The sequence below is a fragment of the Mus musculus genome, chromosome 12 (assembly GCF_000001635.26).
Source record: "Mus musculus strain C57BL/6J chromosome 12, GRCm38.p6 C57BL/6J".
NCBI classification, from domain to species: domain Eukaryota; kingdom Metazoa; phylum Chordata; class Mammalia; order Rodentia; family Muridae; genus Mus; species Mus musculus.
In genome coordinates this window covers 104,300,650-104,320,849 of record NC_000078.6, presented here as the reverse complement: position 1 = coordinate 104,320,849, position 20,200 = coordinate 104,300,650, and the positions used below count along the sequence as shown (strand labels likewise).

Here is a 20,200-nt window from a genome sequence, read left to right as displayed (position 1 = left end):
AGGAGCAGATTCCCTGGTTGGTAAAATTTGTCCCTGAGGTATCAGGAAAGTTGGAAACCATAGTGTCTAGCTGTGTGTTATGGGAAAATGACTAAGCTTCTCTGTGCCTCAGGTTTCTCATCCTTAAAGGGGACTAATAGTAACATGTGGATCACAGGACCATAACAAGAGTCACAGAGTGAGAGTGATAGTCTCTATGTCCCTGTTGTCACTAGTGCCTACCCCCTGCCAACAGTAGCTGAGTGAACACTGCCTGGACACTTTCTGTGCAGGTATACGTTTATTCATCCTTTGCTCCTGCCTTTTCATTTTGGGTGATGAAGGTGGAAGTGTCCATCTGTCCTGTGAGATCGGTCAGCTGGGAAGTTAGGGGAAAGGCTACCACTCTGCCCTGAGCAGGAATGCTAGGGGGGAAGAGACTCGGGTCCGACCAACAGACCCCATGCAGCTGCAGGAGGGAGGACTCCAATCTGTGAGCAGGATCCAGAGACTCTGCACTGGTCACTAGGTGACAGATCCTATGGTAGAGAAAGAGTGAGACAGAACTGGCCACCACGTGTTCCAGATGCTGCCAATAGACACAGGGCAGCAAGTTCCCATCTTGTTCCTGAACCTGTTGTTCTCATGGGTTGGCCTATAAGCTTACATAGATGGCCCCATTAATGCTACAGAAGCCAAAGCAGACAAAACCAGAGCCCAAATTGGGAAAGCACCTACCTGTCAGGGCTCAGGCTTTTGGGTAGAGGCAGATACAGGGAAATAAGCAGGAAAATGGAAGAAAGACAGGTTTTAGGCTCAGGAATATGAGCTAGAGTTGCCAAGAAGACAGGGAGCCTGACCCAGACCATCCTCAAGCTCCTGTGAATGTGTGACCACTAAAGTTGATCAAGGTCACTGAACAATTATAAGCATGCCATAGCCAGTCAGAGGATGGAACCTGAAAAGCATCTTTAGACTCAGTCTTTGAAACTGGGAAGAAGACCCACCCCTTGGGGAGTTCTAGTTTTGTGCAGGGTTGTTGATCTTGCCCATAAAGTCGATATTCTCAGAATCTGAGTGTAAAACACAGAACAGGAATGGTGTGTTAAGGTTAACAACTGTAGGGTTGCTTTTAGTGGACAGGAAGTCATATTTGTCTCTTGTGGTGGCACGGGCTTCTGTGCCTGTCTCAGTCATGTCCAGCGCAGCGCTGTGAAACATCTGTGGGGAGAGAAACCGATCACTCACTGGAGACCAGGGAGGGCAGGAGAGAGGCCTGGAGCAAGCAGTGAGTGATGGCCTCATTAGCTGGGGAATATTTTTGTTCCTTCCATGAGTTCTAACCCTGGATTTTTTGTTTGTTTGTTTGTTTGTTTGTTTGTTTTTGTTTGTTTGTTTCTGCAAGACTCTACTCAGGCTGTGAGATGAGGGATGCCCTGGTCTGCTCAGTGTGTGAAACAGTGCCACCCTCAAACCCACTACAACAGGAGGACAGGAGTAGATAACAGGTTTCCCCACAGGCAGCCTCCCAACACCCTGACAGGGAACAGCCAGAGTGCTGTACAGGTATCAGTACCACTCCTGCTCCTATCTCCTTGGGATATTCATCAGCAATGCATAGGGCATAGCTTCATATTTCCAGACAGCCATGCCTGGCTGGTTCAGATCTGAGCTCAGGGCTCTGAGTAGGTACAGGACAGAACACTAGAGTCTGAAAGACTGTGTAGCTAAGAATGTAGTAGGTGGGCCTAAGGTATTTTTCTCCTATTCCTAGGGTTTTCATCAGAACTGCTATTGATTCCCTTGTACTGCTGTTACTGCTACTATTCTGTGTGTTGGTCAAGCAAGTAGCATTGGCCCAGCACTGCACTGAGCAAGCAGAGGCTGGGTGTGCTTGGGTTCTGCAGTGGATTGTGGGTGTCTCTGCAGTAGATTGCAGGGAGCACTGCAGTAGATTGTGGGGAGCCCTGCAGTACAGCACAGGTTGGGACCCATGTGGTCTAAAACCAAGCACAGGCACATTCCCCATCATTGACTCCTGCATGAGGTCAAGTCCTGGGGGGCAAAGGAGCCATTGGCTGCACACTTTGAGAAGGAGTATCTAGGCTATCATTTATCTCTCTCAGGCATGAGGGATCTCAGTCATGCAGGTTTTCTCATACATTGAACATCCCCAGATGCCCACATGGTCTTCACTGTCTACATTTAGGACCCATAGTGAATGACTTTGTTTCTTGTCTTACCCGAGAGACTCTTACATCCTTGCCTCCTGAAATCCCTGACAGGTCAGCCTGTGTGGAGAAGACTTCCTTGATACCCAGTTCTGGAAGGATGTTCTCCAGTCTGTAGTTTTTGGATATGGAGAACTTGGGTAGGTAGAGCTCATCTATCATCCTGAGGATAAAGAAGAGTAATGAAAGAGTCACTGGAATCTGCGCCCCGCTCAAACCAGCTTACGTTTCAGGAGCAGCGTTCTATAACAGTCGTCTCACTGGAGCAGAGCCCTCTTTTCATCCATGCCAAGACCATGAGGTCTTGCTCTCCCTACGTTATTAACTGTTCATCAGAGCCTGAGAGTGTGAACAGTAGACAGACAACCTGACTTGAAACTAGCTGTTCCTTGACTGAGAATGCTTTCCTCCTAGATCCACAAATGCAGCCCTTCCCTGTCATACCTCAGATATCACCTGGTGACCCTTCTATTCACACTGGACACTGAATCACTCTCCAGCTATCCTTAACCTTGGTTGTCCTTCACAAGTCTGCCACCTCAACTCACCATCATCTTCAACGTATTAAATAATTAGTTCTATTTTTACCCCCCCCATCTCTTCCTCAATTACAACATATTCCACAAGGATGAGAATTTTTGCCCATTCTTCTCTGATACTTTCTCAGAGTCTAAGTCAGAGCTTGGAACATAGTAGGTCTTCCAGTCACCGTTCCATGAGTGGTGAATGAATGGCTGATAAGGGAATGCATTGGTTGATTCTCAGAGTTAATATCTCACCACAATTCCCTCTGCCTTCCAAAGACACATTCAAGACTCCTTTTCATTTACAGCCTATTAGAGACACAGGAAACTTCATTCCTTCTTTGAGCTGATCTCTTCTTGTCAACAACAAAAACCATAGTAAAATCAGGCCTCAAACAACTGGGACAGAGGAAGGGAATTCAACAAAACTCCACCTATCCCCTGCTGACACTTTAACCATTACACTGGATATAAGTGAGAATCTTAGGTACAGGGACACTGGCCATCAGCACAACTGAAGTACAGGGATCAGTGACAGTCTGAGACCTGTGGGCATGCACCTGGGCCTCAAAGATTTCCTCCATCCCCTCAGAGTTGCTGGTTGTAAGCTGGCTTCCACCTGCTTCATCTTGCCCTGGTCAGGGAGGATGAACATGGCCTTGCCATTGCCTTTGTAGTTCAGCTCCACCACAGTGCATTTCATTTTCTCATCCCGGAAGTAGGGTGCCCTCAGTTCCTTCATTTTCATCATGGACACCTTCACGGGTGTCCTCCTGTCCTCTATGAATGTCCCCATGAACGTTTCATAAGGGTCAAATGTCATGTTCCATTTACCTAAAGAAGGAGCAAACCATCAGATTGTAGCAATAGAAACAATCTACCTCCTCCCCATCTCTGCTCAGCTTCTGAGTTGTGACAGCAATCCATCTATCTTCAGTCACTCAGAATGTCCCTGTGGTGGCATATCCTGAACTGGAAAAACTTTGATAGGTAGACAAACTGGTAGCAATGAGGATCCAGGTTTAGTTTGGAAAGACCTCAAAACTACAGCCTGGCCACCTGAGCTCCTGACAGTCAGTGATCTGGGGTACAGAGTGTAAGAGAGAGAAGAGTGAAGGAGGAGAGAATGGAGACAGGGGAGAGTTGTGGGTCCTGTCTTCCCCAGGGGAGCCATATCTAGAAGGCAATGTCTTATGGGACAAGTTTCAGGGAGAACAGCAGAGAGTTTGGTCTGCTATATTGTAATCAGTCCATAGTCTCATAGATTGTGGGCTAAGACATGGGTCTCCATCACACACAATCGACTATGGCTACCACACAAAAATCACAATATCAGCTCTTGTTTAATTCCAGATTCTTACTTTATGTCCACACAACCAACACAATTGAGAAACTAGTGAAGAGCCCTTGGTGCAGAAACATTTTTTTGGGCTTAGGATCTAGCAGACATACATCCTACCTCACAGCAAGCAGCACTTGAGCCTGTATCCTGGGGAGAGTTGAGAGAACCATGTCTTGCAGTCTAAACCTTCAGGCTGTCACTCTGTTTCCACCATCCATTGCCCACAGCAGCACTGGGGCCTTCCTGCCCTCTGTCCTGTCCTCTGTCCTCCTTCCCTCCTGTCCTCTGTCCTCTGTCCTCCTGCCCTTCTATCCTCTGTCCTCCTGCCCTTCTATCCTCTGTCCTTCTGTCCCCCTGTCCTCTGTCCTCCTGATCTCTTGTCCTCTGTCCTCCTGCCCTCTTGTCCTCTGTCCTCCTGCCCTCTGTCTTCCTATCCTCCTGTCCTCTTGTCCTCCTGTCCTCCTGTCCTCTGTCCTCCTGTCCACTTGTCCTCCTGTCCTCTGGCCTCCTGTCTGCTGTCTTCCTGTCCTTCTATCCTCTGTCCTCCTGCCCTCCTGTCCTCTGTCCTCCTGACCTATATTTCTGTCCATTTTCACCTTGATTTTCTGTCTTTATCCCAGGTCTGCCCTCCCTCTACCCTGGACTAACTTTAATTAACTCAAGATCCACTCAAGGTTTGGTTACATAATGATTCCATCAGGTAATGGTGTCTGGGCTGTCACCTTGCTCCTGGTACATATCCTAGCAGATGTGTTGGATCCTGGATTTTCCCTAATTCCCCATACCCATAACATCTCCAGGTGAATCTCCAACTACCATAAACTGAAGCCCCAGCAGATCCCCTGCGCCAGGAATATGTCATGGGAATTTTGAGACTTTAGGCAGCCTGTTTATTAATTTTATAAAAGTAAAAGTCCACGAAACAGCCAAACAATAAACACAGACCACTGGCTGATACTTCCCCTTCTCTAGTGGATTTTTCCCAGTTTCTGCTTCTCCATGCCCATAACCAGCTCATTACACAATAGGCTCAGAGGAGAAGCCCTTTATAGGAGCTGCCCCCAGGCTCTTCACTAGTTTTGTATTATGATGCTTTCCCTTTGAGATTAGTGTCATCACTCTCCTTTAGATCAAGAAGTCCCAGCCCACCTGGATCCTGATTCAGCCTAAGGCTCTCCAGCAGGGCTGGACACCTCCTATAGGAGTACATTAGAAATGCCTGCTCTAGGAAGACTGAGGGATTCCATTTGTGTACTGAGTAGCCATGGCTTCTGCATAATCAGCTAGGACTGTCAGTAGAAGATATGACATTCTGCTAGTCAGTAACTTTAAGTCACAGCTCAGATCAGCCTTCCTAGATAGACAGCTCAGGGTTTCTGTTGGGCAAGTACCAGAATTACATCACTGTTCAAAAAATCTCAGAAGAGAGGTAAGGGCTGTGGATATTTAGCAGTTAGACACACATGGCTCTGGGGCCTGAGCATCTCCTCTCTAGTGGTCAGTGTAAGGACACAGGTTCTCGGGCAGCATCCTCTCCCTCCATTTACCTAACAGTGACCACTCTCACCGTTAAAGAGGGCAAAATTCGTCATCACCATGGATGTCCTCTCCTCCAGGTCTGAGACCAGTTCCTTGATCATCCCCTGCGTCTGATTGCTCACATAGTCATTGAGGAGCTTTCTGGCCTCACGAGGCTGCTGGAAGTCTGCTGTGAAGACCTCAGTGTGGTACAAAGCCCTTGCCTTCTCCTTGAACTCTGCCAGGATCTGCAGGTGCTTTTCAACAACCATTGAATTGCCTGTGCTGATCTGTACCTGGTCCCCTGGCTGACTGAGCCTCTGTAGGAGGTGCCCAAAGCCCTGGTGGATGTCTGCCTCAGGGGTCTCTGTCAGATTGAACTTGAGACCTTCTAGAATCTCTTCCAGAGTGTTGCCCTTTGCTCCCAGGGACAGGGAGGCCAAGGCAATTGTGATGCTAAGTGGGGAGAAGACAAAATTTTTATGTGGATTCTTCAAAGCCAGCTTCTTGTAGAGGCTGAAGGCAAAGTCAGTGTTGATGGAGGCCAATGTAAGACTGTCCAGTTGTGTTTCATGGTCTCTGTCTTTCTGGACTGGAGTGTGCTTTCCTAATGTGTCCTCTGGACAGCAGAGGACAGCAGGGCAGATCCCAGCCATCAAGAGCCCCAGAGCTGCAATGAAGGCCATCTTCTATGTTCTCCAGCCTGAAAGAAAAAATATCCTTTGAGTGTGGTTCATTCCAGTCTCACAGGGTTAGGAGGAAAAAAAAACCCACAGAGATGGGCACAAACGCTCTGTAATCTCATCTCCATTCTGGATTGGCATAAGGCTATTAGGAGGCAGGGAGCCCTCTTCCTTTTTCCTTGTACCCTTTCCTATCACCAATCTCTAGTCCATACTCTGAGAAGGAAACTTGTATGAATTTTGAAGTCTATGGCTCACTCCTAATTCCAGAAAGTATGTCTAAGAAATCTCACATCACTGGGCTGAATCTAGTGTATGTTTCTGGGAGTAGGGAGATTGAGAGTAAGCTGTGGAGATATCTGGCTCATTGCCAAAGCCCTGTCACCCCTGAGAGTATCTATTAGAATGACCAATAGGGAGAAGTCCTTTCAACCCTACCACAGTACTACATTGCTCAGGCTTGGAAGGCCTCCTTGCTGGAAGAAAAAAAAAGTTTGATCCTATGATTCTGTACTGGCTGGTTTTGTGTGTCACTTTGACAGAAGCTGGAGCTATCACAGAGAAAGGAGCCTCCTTAGAGGAAATGGCTCCATGAGATCCAGCTGTAAGGCGTTTTCTTAATTAGTGATCAAGGGTGGGAGAGCCCATGGTGGGTGGTTTCATCCCTGGGCTGGTAGTTCTGTGCTCTCTAAGAAAGCAAGCTGAGCAATCCCAAGCCAGTAAGAACCACCCCTCCATGGTCTGTTCATCATCTCCTGCCTCCAAGTTCCTGCCCTGTGTGAGTTCCTGTCCTGACTTCCTTTGGTAATGAACAACAATGTGGAAGTGCAACCTGAATAAACTCTTTCTTTCCCCAACTTGCTTCTTGGTCATGATGTTTGTGCAGAAATAGAAACCCTGACTAAGACAGATACCTGTACCAGACTTCAATATGAATGACAGGGTGGCTGTGTGTTGGCAAGCAAATATCTAGACCTCTCTGTGCAGCCTGTTGTGTGGCCAATGACATAATTGGCCAAAGTGTCTGGCTTATTACACTGTTGGAGTGGATGTGGAGAATGTCCAGAGGGTCAACTCATCCATACTCCCCTTCAGTAGAGATCACAGTTGAATCTTGTGATCATGGTAAACATGATTGCCAAGACGTAGCCTCTGTGTACACTGTACTGGAGTTCAGATGGGAAAGTAGATGAGAAAGGAATGAAAAGGCAAGGAAGGATAAGGGAGAGAGGGGATAACATGGATTATGGGAGAAGGATAAGTGAGAAAGTGCAAGAAAGAGGGAGGGGTGGGGCTATAGGAGAGGGAGCAGAGGATAGGGTGAGGGAGCCAAGGGGAAGATGAAGGGGAGATGTGGAGAGCCGTGCCATGAACAATCGCGAGCCGTGAGCAATAAGAAGGTGGACTTCAGAAAATCAAATAACCCCATTAAAAATGGGGCTCAGAACTGAACAAAGAATTCTCACCTGAGGAATACCGAATGGCAGAGAAGCACCTGAAAAAATGTTCAACATCCTTAATCATCAGGGAAATGCAAATCAAAACAACCCTGAGATTCCACCTCACACCAGTCAGAATGGCTAAGATCAAAAATTCAGGTGACAGCAGATGCTGGCGAGGATGTGGAGAAAGAGGAACACTCCTCCATTGTTGGTGGGATTGCAGGCTTGTACAACCACTCTGGAAATCAGTCTGGCGGTTCCTCAGAAAATTGGACATAGTACTACCGGAGGATCCAGCAATACCTCTCCTGGGCATATATCCAGAAGATGTCCCAACTGGTAAGAAGGACACATGCTCCACTATGTTCATAGCAGCCTTATTTATAATAGCCAAAAGCTGGAAAAAACCCAGATGCCCCTCAACAGAGGAATAGATACAGAAAATGTGGTACATCTACACAATGGAGTACTACTCAGCTATTAAAAAGAATGAATTTATGAAATTCCTAGGCAAATGGATGGACCTGGAGGGCATCATCCTGAGTGAGGTAACACATCCACAAAGGAACTCACACAATATGTACTCACTGATAAGTGGATATTAGCCCAAAACCTAGGATACCTAAGATATAAGATACAATTTGCTAAACACATGAAACTCAAGAAGAATGAAGACTGAAGTGTGGACACTATGCCCCTCCTTAGAATTGAGAACAAAACACCCATGGAAGGAGTTACAGAGACAAAGTTTGGAGCTGAGACGAAAGGATGGACCATCTAGAGACTGCCATATCCAGGGATCCACCCCATAATCAGCTTCCAAACGCTGACACCATTGCACACACTAGCAAGATTTTGTCGAAAGGACCCAGATGTAGCTGTCTCTTGTGAGACTATGCTGGGGCCTAGCAAACACAGAAGTGGATGCTCACAGTCAGCTATTGGATGGATCACAGGGCTCCCAATGGAGGAGCTAGAGAAAGTAACCAAGGAGCTAAAGGGATCTGCAACCCTATAGGTGGAACAACATTATGAACTAACCAGTACCCCGGAGCTCTTGACTCTAGCTGCATATGTATCAAAAGATGGCCTAGTCGGCCATCACTGGAAAGAGAGGCCCATTGGACACGCAAACTGTATATGCCCCAGTAAAGGGGAACATCAGGGCCAAAAAAAGGGAATCGGTGGGTAGGGAAGTGGCGGGGGGGGGGGGGAGGATACGGGGGACTTTTGGGATAGCATTGGAAATGTAATTGAGGAAAATATGTAATAAAAAAAATATGGCGCTGGCCTCCGCTGTGCCTAACTAGTAAACAAGCCTTGTACGCCAGTGCCAGAGTGAACTCACTCCTAGTCACTGCCCATCTAGGGGTGTAGTAGTGGGGCGATGGGTGAGCAACAAATCAGGAGCTGGCATGCCATATCTAGTGCTGAAACGCCATGACTGAGGGCTATATAAGCGACTCCATTTTCTGGGGTCAGGATCTTCCCTCCTGAAGAAGTAAGCAATAAAGCTTTTGCCGCAGAAGATTCCGGTTATCCCTAGTGTGTTCTTGCTGGCGGGGACAAAAGCTCGGGATAAGTGGTGCCGAGGAACCCGGGAACTTTATACCATCACACCAGCACAAGGGAGATCCCTCGTTTGCCGGGCAGAACCAGAACTGTGGGACACGTAAGGCTCTGCAAGGTACGTACAGTCTTGAAATTTCTCCAGAGTTAGACGCCCTTTTGATTGTTTTCACGGCGATTATTCCTTCCCTTTCGGTTTCGTTTTGCTTCCACCACTGGAACTGCTGACTGGTTCTCAGGCCTGGACAGCGACCAGTATTGCTGACTGGTTCCCAGTCGCGGTCAGGCCTGGACAGTGCCTGGACAGTGACCAATTTCAGTTGCGGTCAGGCCTGGACAGCGGCAGTATGGGAATCTCCCACTCTGTATTAGTGGCGTTAAGGTCGGTCTTGAAGCAGTGTGGCCTGAAAATTGCCACTAAGACTATAGAGGGATTTGTCAGGGAGATAGACCGTGTGGCACCATGGTCTAACCTGCCTCATAAGTCATCAACACTTCTCAGGGGTACATACTGTCTATGCTTGGTTTATCTAACTTTTATTAGGGACTACTTTAAGTGTACATACAAATGTTCATGCATCAGAAGCCAGTTTCCTTTAACAGTACGTTCAATTTTGGTGAGCTAATAAACACTTCAACTTAAATAATGGCATTGTTAAGGATCAAATTCCACTATTAGTTTTGCTAACACCACTGGCACATAAACTGCATATGTATATATGTATTATCGTAAAATAAAACTCCTCTCAGAATTTCTTTACTTTTTACTATACACCACTAGTTCATATTTTAGGTTTTTTTTTTTTACAAAGAAAATGCTAAGAAAATTATAATCACATAATTCCAGATTTCTTTACATATAAGATGGAATGGTCCAGCAGCTATGTCCACTGTCACAGACTTTAGTTCCGTTCAATTGATATGTCGCCTCATGGGACAAACTGAAAGGAGATCTAGTTAGGGAACAGCAGAACGGCAAACTTAAAGCAAGGACCATGCTGTTGTGGAAGCTGGTGAGGCGGGACAGAAGATTCTGGATGAAATTCAAGACAGTCTATCAGAGGCAGAGCAGGGAGAGATTGTAAGAGTTGAAACGAAACAAGGTGCATTGAAGAATAAAAGCCTTTCCATGGACCTTGAGCCCGAGGAAAAGATAATGTAGGGAAAGAATGCCCAGGATGAGTTTAGAAAAGGAGAAAAGAGAAAAACAAAGGATAATATAAAATATAAAGATATAAAGGATAATATAAAATATAAAGATACAAAAGATAATATAAAATATAAAAATACAAAGGATAATATAAATTAAGTCAATTTACCCTCCTCTCGAGGACTTTGACTAAAGAGGCAGCCTTCATTAAAGGCTTAAAGATAGCTCTCAGGGCCACCGTGCCTCCTCTCCATTCTCTCGCAGTATTTCCAGAAGAAGGAGATAAGGAAGTAGAGTCTGGACATGAGAGAGAGAAAATACGTTTTAGAAAAGTAGTTATCCCCTGTTTGCGATCTTTTAGCAAAAAAGAGAAAAAATGAAAATAAGCTATTTCAGAGCTCTCCTGGGAACAGAAGGAAAATGGGAGACGTCCTACTTACTCTCTGACTCCTATGGAGATATTCTTAGCTCTGGTTAGGATATCTGTGTCCCTTTGAGAGACCAAGTTCTATTCCCTGTCATTCTATTGTATGTTTTTTGTACACCAAAACAAATTGTCCATATATATGTCAATTCATGTTTGTTTTTGTTTTGTTGTTTGAATGATTATTGTTCTGTGTTTCATGTTTAAAAATATAAATGGTTAAAACTTTATCTGCTGGCTGTCCATCCTTTAACTTGTTTATGCACTGTGGCTGGGAGCCAAGTACAGCTGAAAAAGCCCTGCTGAGGGTTGATTACAAGTGGAACTCTTAAAGGGGCAGACAGCCTTTTGCTTGTAACAGAAAGTTAGCTTATAATTGGGAACTCAAGGTTGGAGTCTTTCTAAACAACATGAACAAACACAAGAAAACAGGTCTTTAAGGATACTTCAACACAGGGATAATCTTTGAGCCAAGACTCTGGCAGAGTGTTCAGATTGAAAAAAGTTTGCATTTGGGGTGAAGCTGAGCTTGGAGGGAAGCAGCCTCAGCGCGGCTTGTGTGGCACTTCTTAGAGCCTTATTACAGACCTAGCCAGATGTTGTTCTAAATAAAATTTAAATTCAAAGTTTATAAAAGGTCAATTAGGCTGTGAAATGTATCAATACATTGCGATTTGACTTGCCTACTTTATATAAAGTTATAGTGTACAGAGTTTGCTTACATGTATAAGTGTCTGCTCCTTGTTCCAAACAGCCATTAATTTGGTTATTGCAGAATATTGATGTATTTTGATGTGTGAGCACCCCTTTTATATTCAACATATTAGAGCACATACATCATTACCTGGCTCCTATTCAAGGGAAAAATTCCTAAGCTGAAGTTAGCCACTGGCAAGAAAGACTAAACAGATAAGTCTTAGCTGTTTATTTTGTAAATCTAAATAGTATATATGGCTGGGCTGAAAAGCCACCCTAGAAACAAATGTTCTGTTCTTGTTAGTCAAAAACATTCATGACCTACAACTGGCATCAAGGCAACCGACTCCCACAGGCTATGTCCTGGGGAGGACACGGAATGTATATGAAGGCCTCTATCTCAAACCGGTCATTAGGTAACTAGGAGAATTAAAACTTCTTTTTAAAAAAAAAACAAAAACAAAAAGGGGGGATAGAGGCTATGACGCCAAAGATGGCTCTATCCCTTATAATATTTACTCTTAATTTCTTAAAACTGGATAATGCTGGGAGATCACCAGCTGAAAGGTACGGACAATGGCCTCAACCGCTTAATGAAATGGTCGAGTGGAAGAATGTCCTTGATAATAAATGGTATGGCCCAGATCCTATCTCAATCAGATCCTGGGGAGTTATTTGTGTTTTTTCCACAGGGTGAAGAAAATCCACTTTGGGTTCCGATGCGACTGACAATGACTGTGAAAGAGCAAGATGAATCTCAAGATGAGCCTGCTATTCTTACTCCTGGTGATTGAGACAGGGATAAGTATACCTTTGTGGGCCATAATAAGATCATGGCCAGTACCTTTACCAGTACATTCCAATTCTTCTACCTTGCCTTTGCTTTTGACAACTGAATATTTTTAAAGAAAAAGATTATCTCTAATTGGACAGATTTCATTAGCCAAAATAAAGTGAGCTCTGGAGTGTTATTTAATGCTTTAACGCAAGTTGCTCAAGGAGCACAGTCAGGCTCAAGTGATGTTGAAAATAATGTAACTTCACCTATAAACATCACCACGATTATGATAAAAGGGAAATGTAACTATTCCCAAAAGATCACGATGGCCTGTTGACAATGCTACTGCTATACACAGCATGCCTTGGTGTCATCCGGACCTTGCATTTCCTATAGTTTTTTCACCTTGTCAATCAAAAAATTTTTCCTCAGAAAGAAATAGCAAAGGGTTTTGTTTTGTCACCTCCATTGGATTTTGCTGTAATGAATGATAAAGGAGATGCTACAGAAAAAGAAAATATTTGGCCATATTACCAATGGATTCTAAGCAATGAGGCAGGTGCTAGTACCAAGTTAAAGGGAGGGCTGATGATTTGAATCAGCGCCTTGACCTGGCGGAGGAACAGATAGGCGTCCTATACCAGATGGCCCAGTTGGGTTGTGAAAGAAAGTTGGGTGCTCTGTGTATTACCAGTGTACAATATGAAAATTTTACTCATGCAGCTAATCTGTCTAGACAGCTTTCCTTGTATCTTGCAGGAAATTGGTCCGAGGGATTCGATGAGACTCTTGAGGCCCTGAGGGTGGCAGTTTTAAAGATCAACTCAACGCGAGTGGACCTGTCATTGACAGAGGGCCTCTCCTCCTGGATTTCATCTGCATTTTCATATTTTAAGGAATGGGTGGGGGTAGGTTTATTTGGTGTTGCCACCTGCTGTGGATTTGTGTTCATGCTCTGGCTGGTTTGCAAGCTCAGAACCCAACAAACAAATGACAAGGTTGTGATAGCTCAAGCACTTGCTGCCATTGAGCAAGGGGCCTCCCCCGAAATCTGGCTATCTATGCTCAAGAATTAGTTAACATTGGTGGCTGGCCTCTTTTGTAGAGTTCACCCTAGGACATTTAGTAGTTACTATCACATAGCACTGTGGTATGCAGGGATGGGCAACTTTCCTCATGCACAGATCAACCTAAGACACGGGGCCTGGTGGCGATAGAGTTACCCTATGACAGGAAAGACTGTGACATTGGAGGAACGACCTAAGACAGGAGCCACAGCAGATGGACATGATTACACAGACCTAGTCCAGCCTCATTTTAATAAAATAAAAAGGGGAAGATGTAGAGAGCCGTGCCGCGAGCAATCGCGAGCCGCGAGCAATCGCCATTATAAGATGGCGCTGGCCTCCGCTGTGCCTAACTAGTAAACAAGCCTTGTACGCAGGTGCGAGAGTGAACTCGCTCCTAGTCACTGCCCATCTAGGGGCATAGTAGTGGGGTGATGGGTGAGCAACAAATCAGGAGCTGACATGCCATATCAGGTGCTGAAACGCCATGGCTGAGGGCTATATAAGCGACTCCATTTTCTGGGGTCAGGGTCTTCCCTCCTGAAGAAGTAAGCAATAAAGCTTTTGCCGCGGAAGATTCCGGTTGTCCTGAGTGTGTTCTTGCCGGCGGGGACAAAAGCTCGGGATAGGGAGAGGAGACTGGAAGAGTGTAGGAGAATGGAGAGCAGGGGAGGGAGGTGTTGGAGCTTTGCCTCCTGTCCCCAGGTCAGTGACATGTCAGCAGAGGAGCCAGTAGCTTCAGTCATCTTCGCTTTCTGTCAGACTGAGCAACATTTCTTTGGGAAAGCATTTGGCTTTTTGTTTGTTTGTTTGTTTTTGTTTTTAGTGTTCATTTTATTTATGGTACTCTGTTCCAGTGCATACAAAGCAAAATAATTGCTCATGAACATTTAATGTATCAATACATAATTATCCATACATAATTTATTAGTCATAATTCTTAGATTATTGTCAGTGTGTTCATATTACTTTGTGGAGATTCTACTGAATTTTTTTCACATTGCCTATATTTTATGGAAAATTTTCTGTGTTGTTATGGTCAAGAGATTGTTAAGAAAAGTAGTTACATAACAAATGTAAATAAGCTTTAAATTTTACAAGTGTCACGGATTTGTTTGAATATGCCTTGCTTTCTATTATTTCCCCTTACACCAACTATCTAAAAGCTGCACAATATGAGATACAGTTGTGGGATTTGTCGGTGCTTTCCCAACATGTGTGTACTGAGTCTTCTCTCAGTGGAAAGACTAATCTCTTGTTCACCTAGTCCATTATACTTGCAAGCTCGTCAGGGGAAAGCCCCTATTTGTGATTCGAGTACTACTTGGTAAATTCATAAATCAATTCAATGCAAATATGCCCTAGCTGTATGACAGTGTTATGATCTTTCTCTTTAACCCAGGTACTGTGTATTTCACTATCTCTATGCCAGGTTTTGAGCTTATCTTGGAGTGATTGTGTATATGAAAGTAACTTTATAGCCAGAAAAATATAGCGCAGGTTATTAGGTTTTAAAGTTTATAGCTTATAATTGACCTTAAGAGAAGCCTTCCATTTGGGAAATCTGCAGTACAATGTGGTCACAGCATTGATTGTTTAGTCTACATTTCCCAAAACACAGCTCAATGAGATTATTTCTCAGTTCAACACTTTTTTGCTACAGTATTTGTATTTATCGTTTCATTTTCATTTCAATTTTGTTCAATATTTTCTAGAAACCAAAATCACTTGTAATAATCTTTTTTTTGTAACCTAAACATTCTTCTAATCCCTGGCTGCTCTTGATTGACATATTATAAACCAAACACATACACAAATTAATAGAATTCTAACTAAAATTGAGCAATCCACTTGGCAGAAATGAGACATACATTTCAAATGTAAGATGAATATGCTAACTTTTTTCAAATATTGAAGAGATCATAGAGGTCTGTTTTCTTAATGACTTTTTTTGAGTGTCATATGGAAGAGATGCCTAGTAATAGACTGATACTGTACATTTTCTAGTGTAAAATATTTCATCTTCTTAGAGCCATGGTTGACATGCTCCATTTTCAAAAGGCCAAATATTAATAATATTTAAGGATTTGTAGGCAAAAGGTTTTGGGATAGCCAGCACTCCAGTTGTTTGGGATCCACATGAAGACCAAACTGGTGACTCTTATGGAAGAATAGGAGGAAGGAATGTGGGCCCCGAAGGAGTTAGAAACTACACAGCAAGACCAACAGAATCAACTAACCTGGACCCCTGAGGCTCTCAGAGTCTGAATCACCAACCAAAGAACACACATGGGCTAGACCTAGGCCTCCTTCTACATATGTAGCATTCATCTATGTTTGAATTCAAAACGTTTTCCACAGAAAACAGAGTAGTCTCTCTGTGTAGGAGAAGACCTGGCTCAGAGGCTGAGCTGTTGTCTTCTTTTTATTGCTAAGAGACAATGTACCCTTCTTCTTGGCCACATGATTAACCAGGGAATTGTGGTCCCTGACCCAGGGGCATCTGCTGTCTGATGTGGGCATGGCAGTGATGCCACCTCTCCCACAGGGACTCTGTCACAGTCCTGTCCCTTCCTGGCTTCTACAGTATCACCTGGGCTAGGCATGGTCTCCAAGCTTTCCCCCGTGCAAGGTCAGAAGGAGCAGGCTCCATTCACTTCCCAGGAGCATCGCCCAAAGCACCTGCCACTTCCCTTCCATAGCCATGAAGACCCAGACAAGAGAGGAGAGTGCCATGTACTGCAGAAATGTCCCCAATTCATACACGGTGACCTAAGACCATGTTCTCACTGCCCCCAAACTAAGACTCCAGGTCATAGCCAGTACTGCACAGTCCTGGCATGGCTCTTTCCATTCTCAATAGAGAGAAGGTTTCATGGGCCTTACCTGCAGAGTCAAAGCCAGCTGCCAGCATCTGTTAGGTGAGTTTTGATGCACAGGTTTTCTGCCTTTTTTGGCATGTTTTTTAACTCACGCACACTGCTGCCCATTTATATCTAGAGACTCCTCCCTCCTCTTAGGAAATGCTAGCCTGACCAGCTGTGCTTTGTACTCAGATTGGGAATGGACAGATAGGATGATTTGTGGTGATAAGGACTTACAGGCTATATCTTGCAGAACCTGCTCCTAATTATAAAACCCATAAGAGTCTGCTATGCAAACACTAGATGACCTCATTGTGACTTCTGTTTCTGTAATATTTCAAAGGTAAGTATGGAGTAGGTAAGCAGTCATGCCAAAAAGACAGGGCATCAGCCCTGACACAATTGTTACCTGGAAAAGTTGCATCTGACCTTTGTTCTGGGCTTCCCAAGTCACTTCACAAAGAATACAACTCTATGCCCATGCTCCTTGGCTTCTTTATGGAAAACCACATATCAATAATCACATGTCTCAATATTGACAAGTCTTTGACTGCATCTGTACTACCATCCTTTCTGTCAGGAATGGGCACATTCTAAGTTGAGATCTACTCTCCACAGATTTCTGAAGGGAAGCTGCCTGTGTCTGGCAGTGCAGGAAAAATGAAAGGAGTCTGGGTCTGCAGAGACTGACTGGCTGATGAGAATTTCAGTTCTATAGAGAGATTGTACATTGCAGGTCCATCCAGAGGCTCATTACCTTATGATGTGCTAAGTTCCGTCTCTATAGAACACCATGCATTTCATGGCCTCCCTATGTGTCAGAACTGATATCAGTGACAATAGAGTCTATTAACTTAGCAGGCATCTAGCTGCAACCCAAGAGCTAAGCAGGACAGTAGATGACATCTTGAGCCTAGAGAGCAGCTTCCCCATATTGATGCTGCTGCCTTTCTGAGGTATCAAATCATGCCTTTTAAACTTGCTATGATTTGTAACTTTCTTTCTTTTGTAAAGCTATATAGTTTTTGTGAAACTGCTTCTTTGTTGGAACATGGAATTTGGGTATCATAAATCTGTGTTCTCTGATCATTGTCACAGAAAATGGCTCCAGAATGAAGGGTTGTATTGCCTTTAGGATGAGAGGTGTTGATGGTGTGTCAACAGTGGAATGAGAGACACTCATCAGGCAGGTGTTAGGTGCAAAAATGTAAGTGCAGGTACTAACAAGAAGGATGTGGGCTTGATAAACAAAGCCTAATTTGGGTCTCTGCATATCTGAAAAGAACATCATGTATAGTGCAATCCTGTTTTCCAGGAGGTACCCTAACATTCTCACAAAATCTGCTACTTCAAGTAGGGGTACTTTCAGTGCAGACCGCCTGAATCAGCGCAATGCACCCTACCATGTTGTCGTATGAAATCGTTTTTCCTCTCTGACATTTTGCTTCTTCTCTGGCTCACTGCATACATACACACACACACACACACACACACACACACACAGAGAGAGAGAGAGAGAGAGAGAGAGAGAGAGAGAGAGAGAGAGAGAGAGAGAGAGAGAGAGAGAGAGGAGGGGGGAGAGAAAGAGAGCCTTAGTGACTTGAATACATAATAAAACTTTCTCTTTAGCCATGAAGTGGTCTAGTTGGATGACATCACTGCTTCCTGGCTTACATTTGTTTCTGAAACCAGGAGAGAACACTGGGCACCATGCACACATAAAACCTATCCACTGAGGTGCCATGTGCTGACTAGATTTCTGCCAACTCAATACAAACTATGTCCAAATTGAGAGGAAGGAATCTTAACTGACAAATTCCTTCATAAGATCTGGTTGTAGACAAGACTGTAGGGCATTTTCCTAATTATATTAATAGACCAAGATCAGTCCATTTTGGGTGGTACCAAACTTGGGCTGGTGGTCCTGAGGCTTTGTAAGTTAGCAGGCTTAACATGCCATGTAGAGCAAGCCATGGCCTTAACATCAGCTTTCACCTCCGGGTTTCTGCCCTGATTTCCTTCAATGGTGAACATTGTGTAAGCCACAGAAACCCTGTCCTCCCCAACTTGCTTACTGGTCATGGTCTCTCATGACAGCAATAGAAACCATAAGTGAGGCATCCCCTACTCTATCCTCTCATCATTCCACCTCTACTTGTTTAAGTGACATTGTTTACCTGCCTCATCAGTGTCTGTCTGCTCATTGGATCACTGGAGCCTGTCTCTGTCTCTGTCTCTCTGTCTCTCTGTCTCTCTGTCTCTCTGTCTCTCTGTCTCTCTGTCTCTCTGTCTCTCTGTCTCTCTGTCTCTCTGTCTCTGTCTCTGTCTCACACACACACACACACACACACACACACACACACACACACACACTTTCTGTCTGTCTTTCTGCAGTCTTGGATCCTATTGCACAAAGTTCCATCGAATGCTTCAGGCAGCTCCCCATTGCACTTACACATGTCCCTGATTCATTGGACTATGCCAAGCTTTGTGCTGACACTTGTCGTGTGGATGTTAAACCTCACTTGCTATTATTTCTCCTTACACCAACCATCTAAAAACAGTACAATATGAGATAGAGTTACAGGATTTCTCTGTGCTCTTCACACATGTGTGATCTGAGTCTTTTCTCTGTGAGAGATTGATCTCTTGTTCCTCTAGCCCATTGTTCTTGCAATCTCATCAGGGAAGAGCCACTATTTGTGACTTGATTACCACTTGGTAAATTCATAAATTAATAAAATGAAAATATGTCCTAGCTATAGGACAATCATTATTATGTTTCTCTGAATGTATCTATAAGCATGGTACCATATATCTCACTATTTGTATTTCAGGTTTTGAGCTTGCCTTGGAGTGATCATGTATATCCAAGCAACATTAGTTCCAGAAAAAAAGTGTGGGTTATTTGAGTTTAAAGTTTATAACTTATAATTGGCCTTATGACAAACCTTCAATTTGGGATATATATGGTACAATATGGTCACAGAATTCATATTTTTAGTCTATAATTCTCTAAAAATTAGATTATTTTTCAGTTCAATACTTTCCCACTGTAATATTTGTTTTCATCTTGTTCATTTTCAGTAGATACTGGTGGACATTTTCTAGAAACCAATTTCACTTGTCATAATATTTTTTCAATCTAAATATTTCTCTATTCCCTGCTGCTCTTTACTGACATATTACAAACCAAACAAATACAATAATATCTAGGGCTAGTCCTAGGCCTCATTCTACATATGTAGCATTCAGCCATCTTTGAATCCAAAATGATTTCCACAGAAAAAAAGGCTAGTCTCTCTGTGGAGAAGACCTGGTTCAGTGGCTGAGCTGTTGTATTCATTTCTTTTTAGGAGAGAAATAAAGCTCTTCTTCTTGGCCATGGATTTACCAGGGAATTGTGGTCCCTGACCCTGGGGTTTCTGCTGTCTGATGTGAGCATGGCAGTGATGCCATCTCACCCACAGGGATTCTGTCACAGTCCTGTCCCTTCCTGGCTCCTACATTATCACCTGGCCTAGGCAATGTCTCAAAACTATCCCATTGTGGAGGGTCACAAGGAGCAGGCTCCATTCACTTTCCAAGAGCATATAGACAAGTCACCTGCCACTTCCATAGGCATGAAGACCCAGTCAAGAAAGGAGAATTTTATGCACTGCAGAAATGTCTCTGATTCAAACCCAGTGGCCTAAGAACAAGTTCTTACTGCCCCCAAACCAAGTTGATAGCCAGTAGCACACAGTCCTGGCATGGCTCTTTCCTCTCTCAACACAGAGAAGGTTTTGTGGGCCTTACCTGCAGAATCAAAGCCAACTGCTAGTATGTGTTAGGTGAATCCTGATGTGCCAGGTTTCTGCCTTCCTGAAATGTTTTTAACACACACACACTGCTGCCCATTTATATCTAGGGACTCCTCCTTCCTCTTAGGAA

General features: G+C 44.1%; 1 protein-coding gene across 5 annotated transcripts; it reads right to left on the bottom strand.

Moving 5' to 3' along the window:
* Positions 1 to 263: 263 nt before the first annotated feature.
* Serpina3j (serine (or cysteine) peptidase inhibitor, clade A (alpha-1 antiproteinase, antitrypsin), member 3J) lies at positions 264 to 20,128 on the bottom strand. Of its 5 annotated transcripts, none has more exons than XM_006515858.1 (6): positions 20,066 to 20,128; positions 5,644 to 6,297; positions 3,295 to 3,568; positions 2,223 to 2,373; positions 987 to 1,200; positions 440 to 518 (listed from the first exon to the last, which is right to left on the bottom strand). In XM_006515858.1, the coding sequence occupies exons 2-5, from the start codon at positions 6,278 to 6,280 to the stop codon at positions 1,000 to 1,002; spliced, it is 1,263 nt and encodes a 420-aa protein (XP_006515921.1). In that variant the 5' UTR covers positions 6,281 to 6,297; positions 20,066 to 20,128; the 3' UTR covers positions 440 to 518; positions 987 to 999. The 5 variants fall into 5 exon arrangements, with proteins under 5 accessions (NP_001094942.1, XP_006515922.1, XP_006515921.1 ...); XM_006515857.1 differs by lacking the exon at positions 20,066 to 20,128 and adding an exon at positions 16,290 to 16,357; XM_006515859.1 differs by lacking the exons at positions 987 to 1,200; positions 20,066 to 20,128 and adding an exon at positions 16,290 to 16,357 and having other exon boundaries at positions 290 to 518.
* Positions 20,129 to 20,200: the final 72 nt, after the last annotated feature.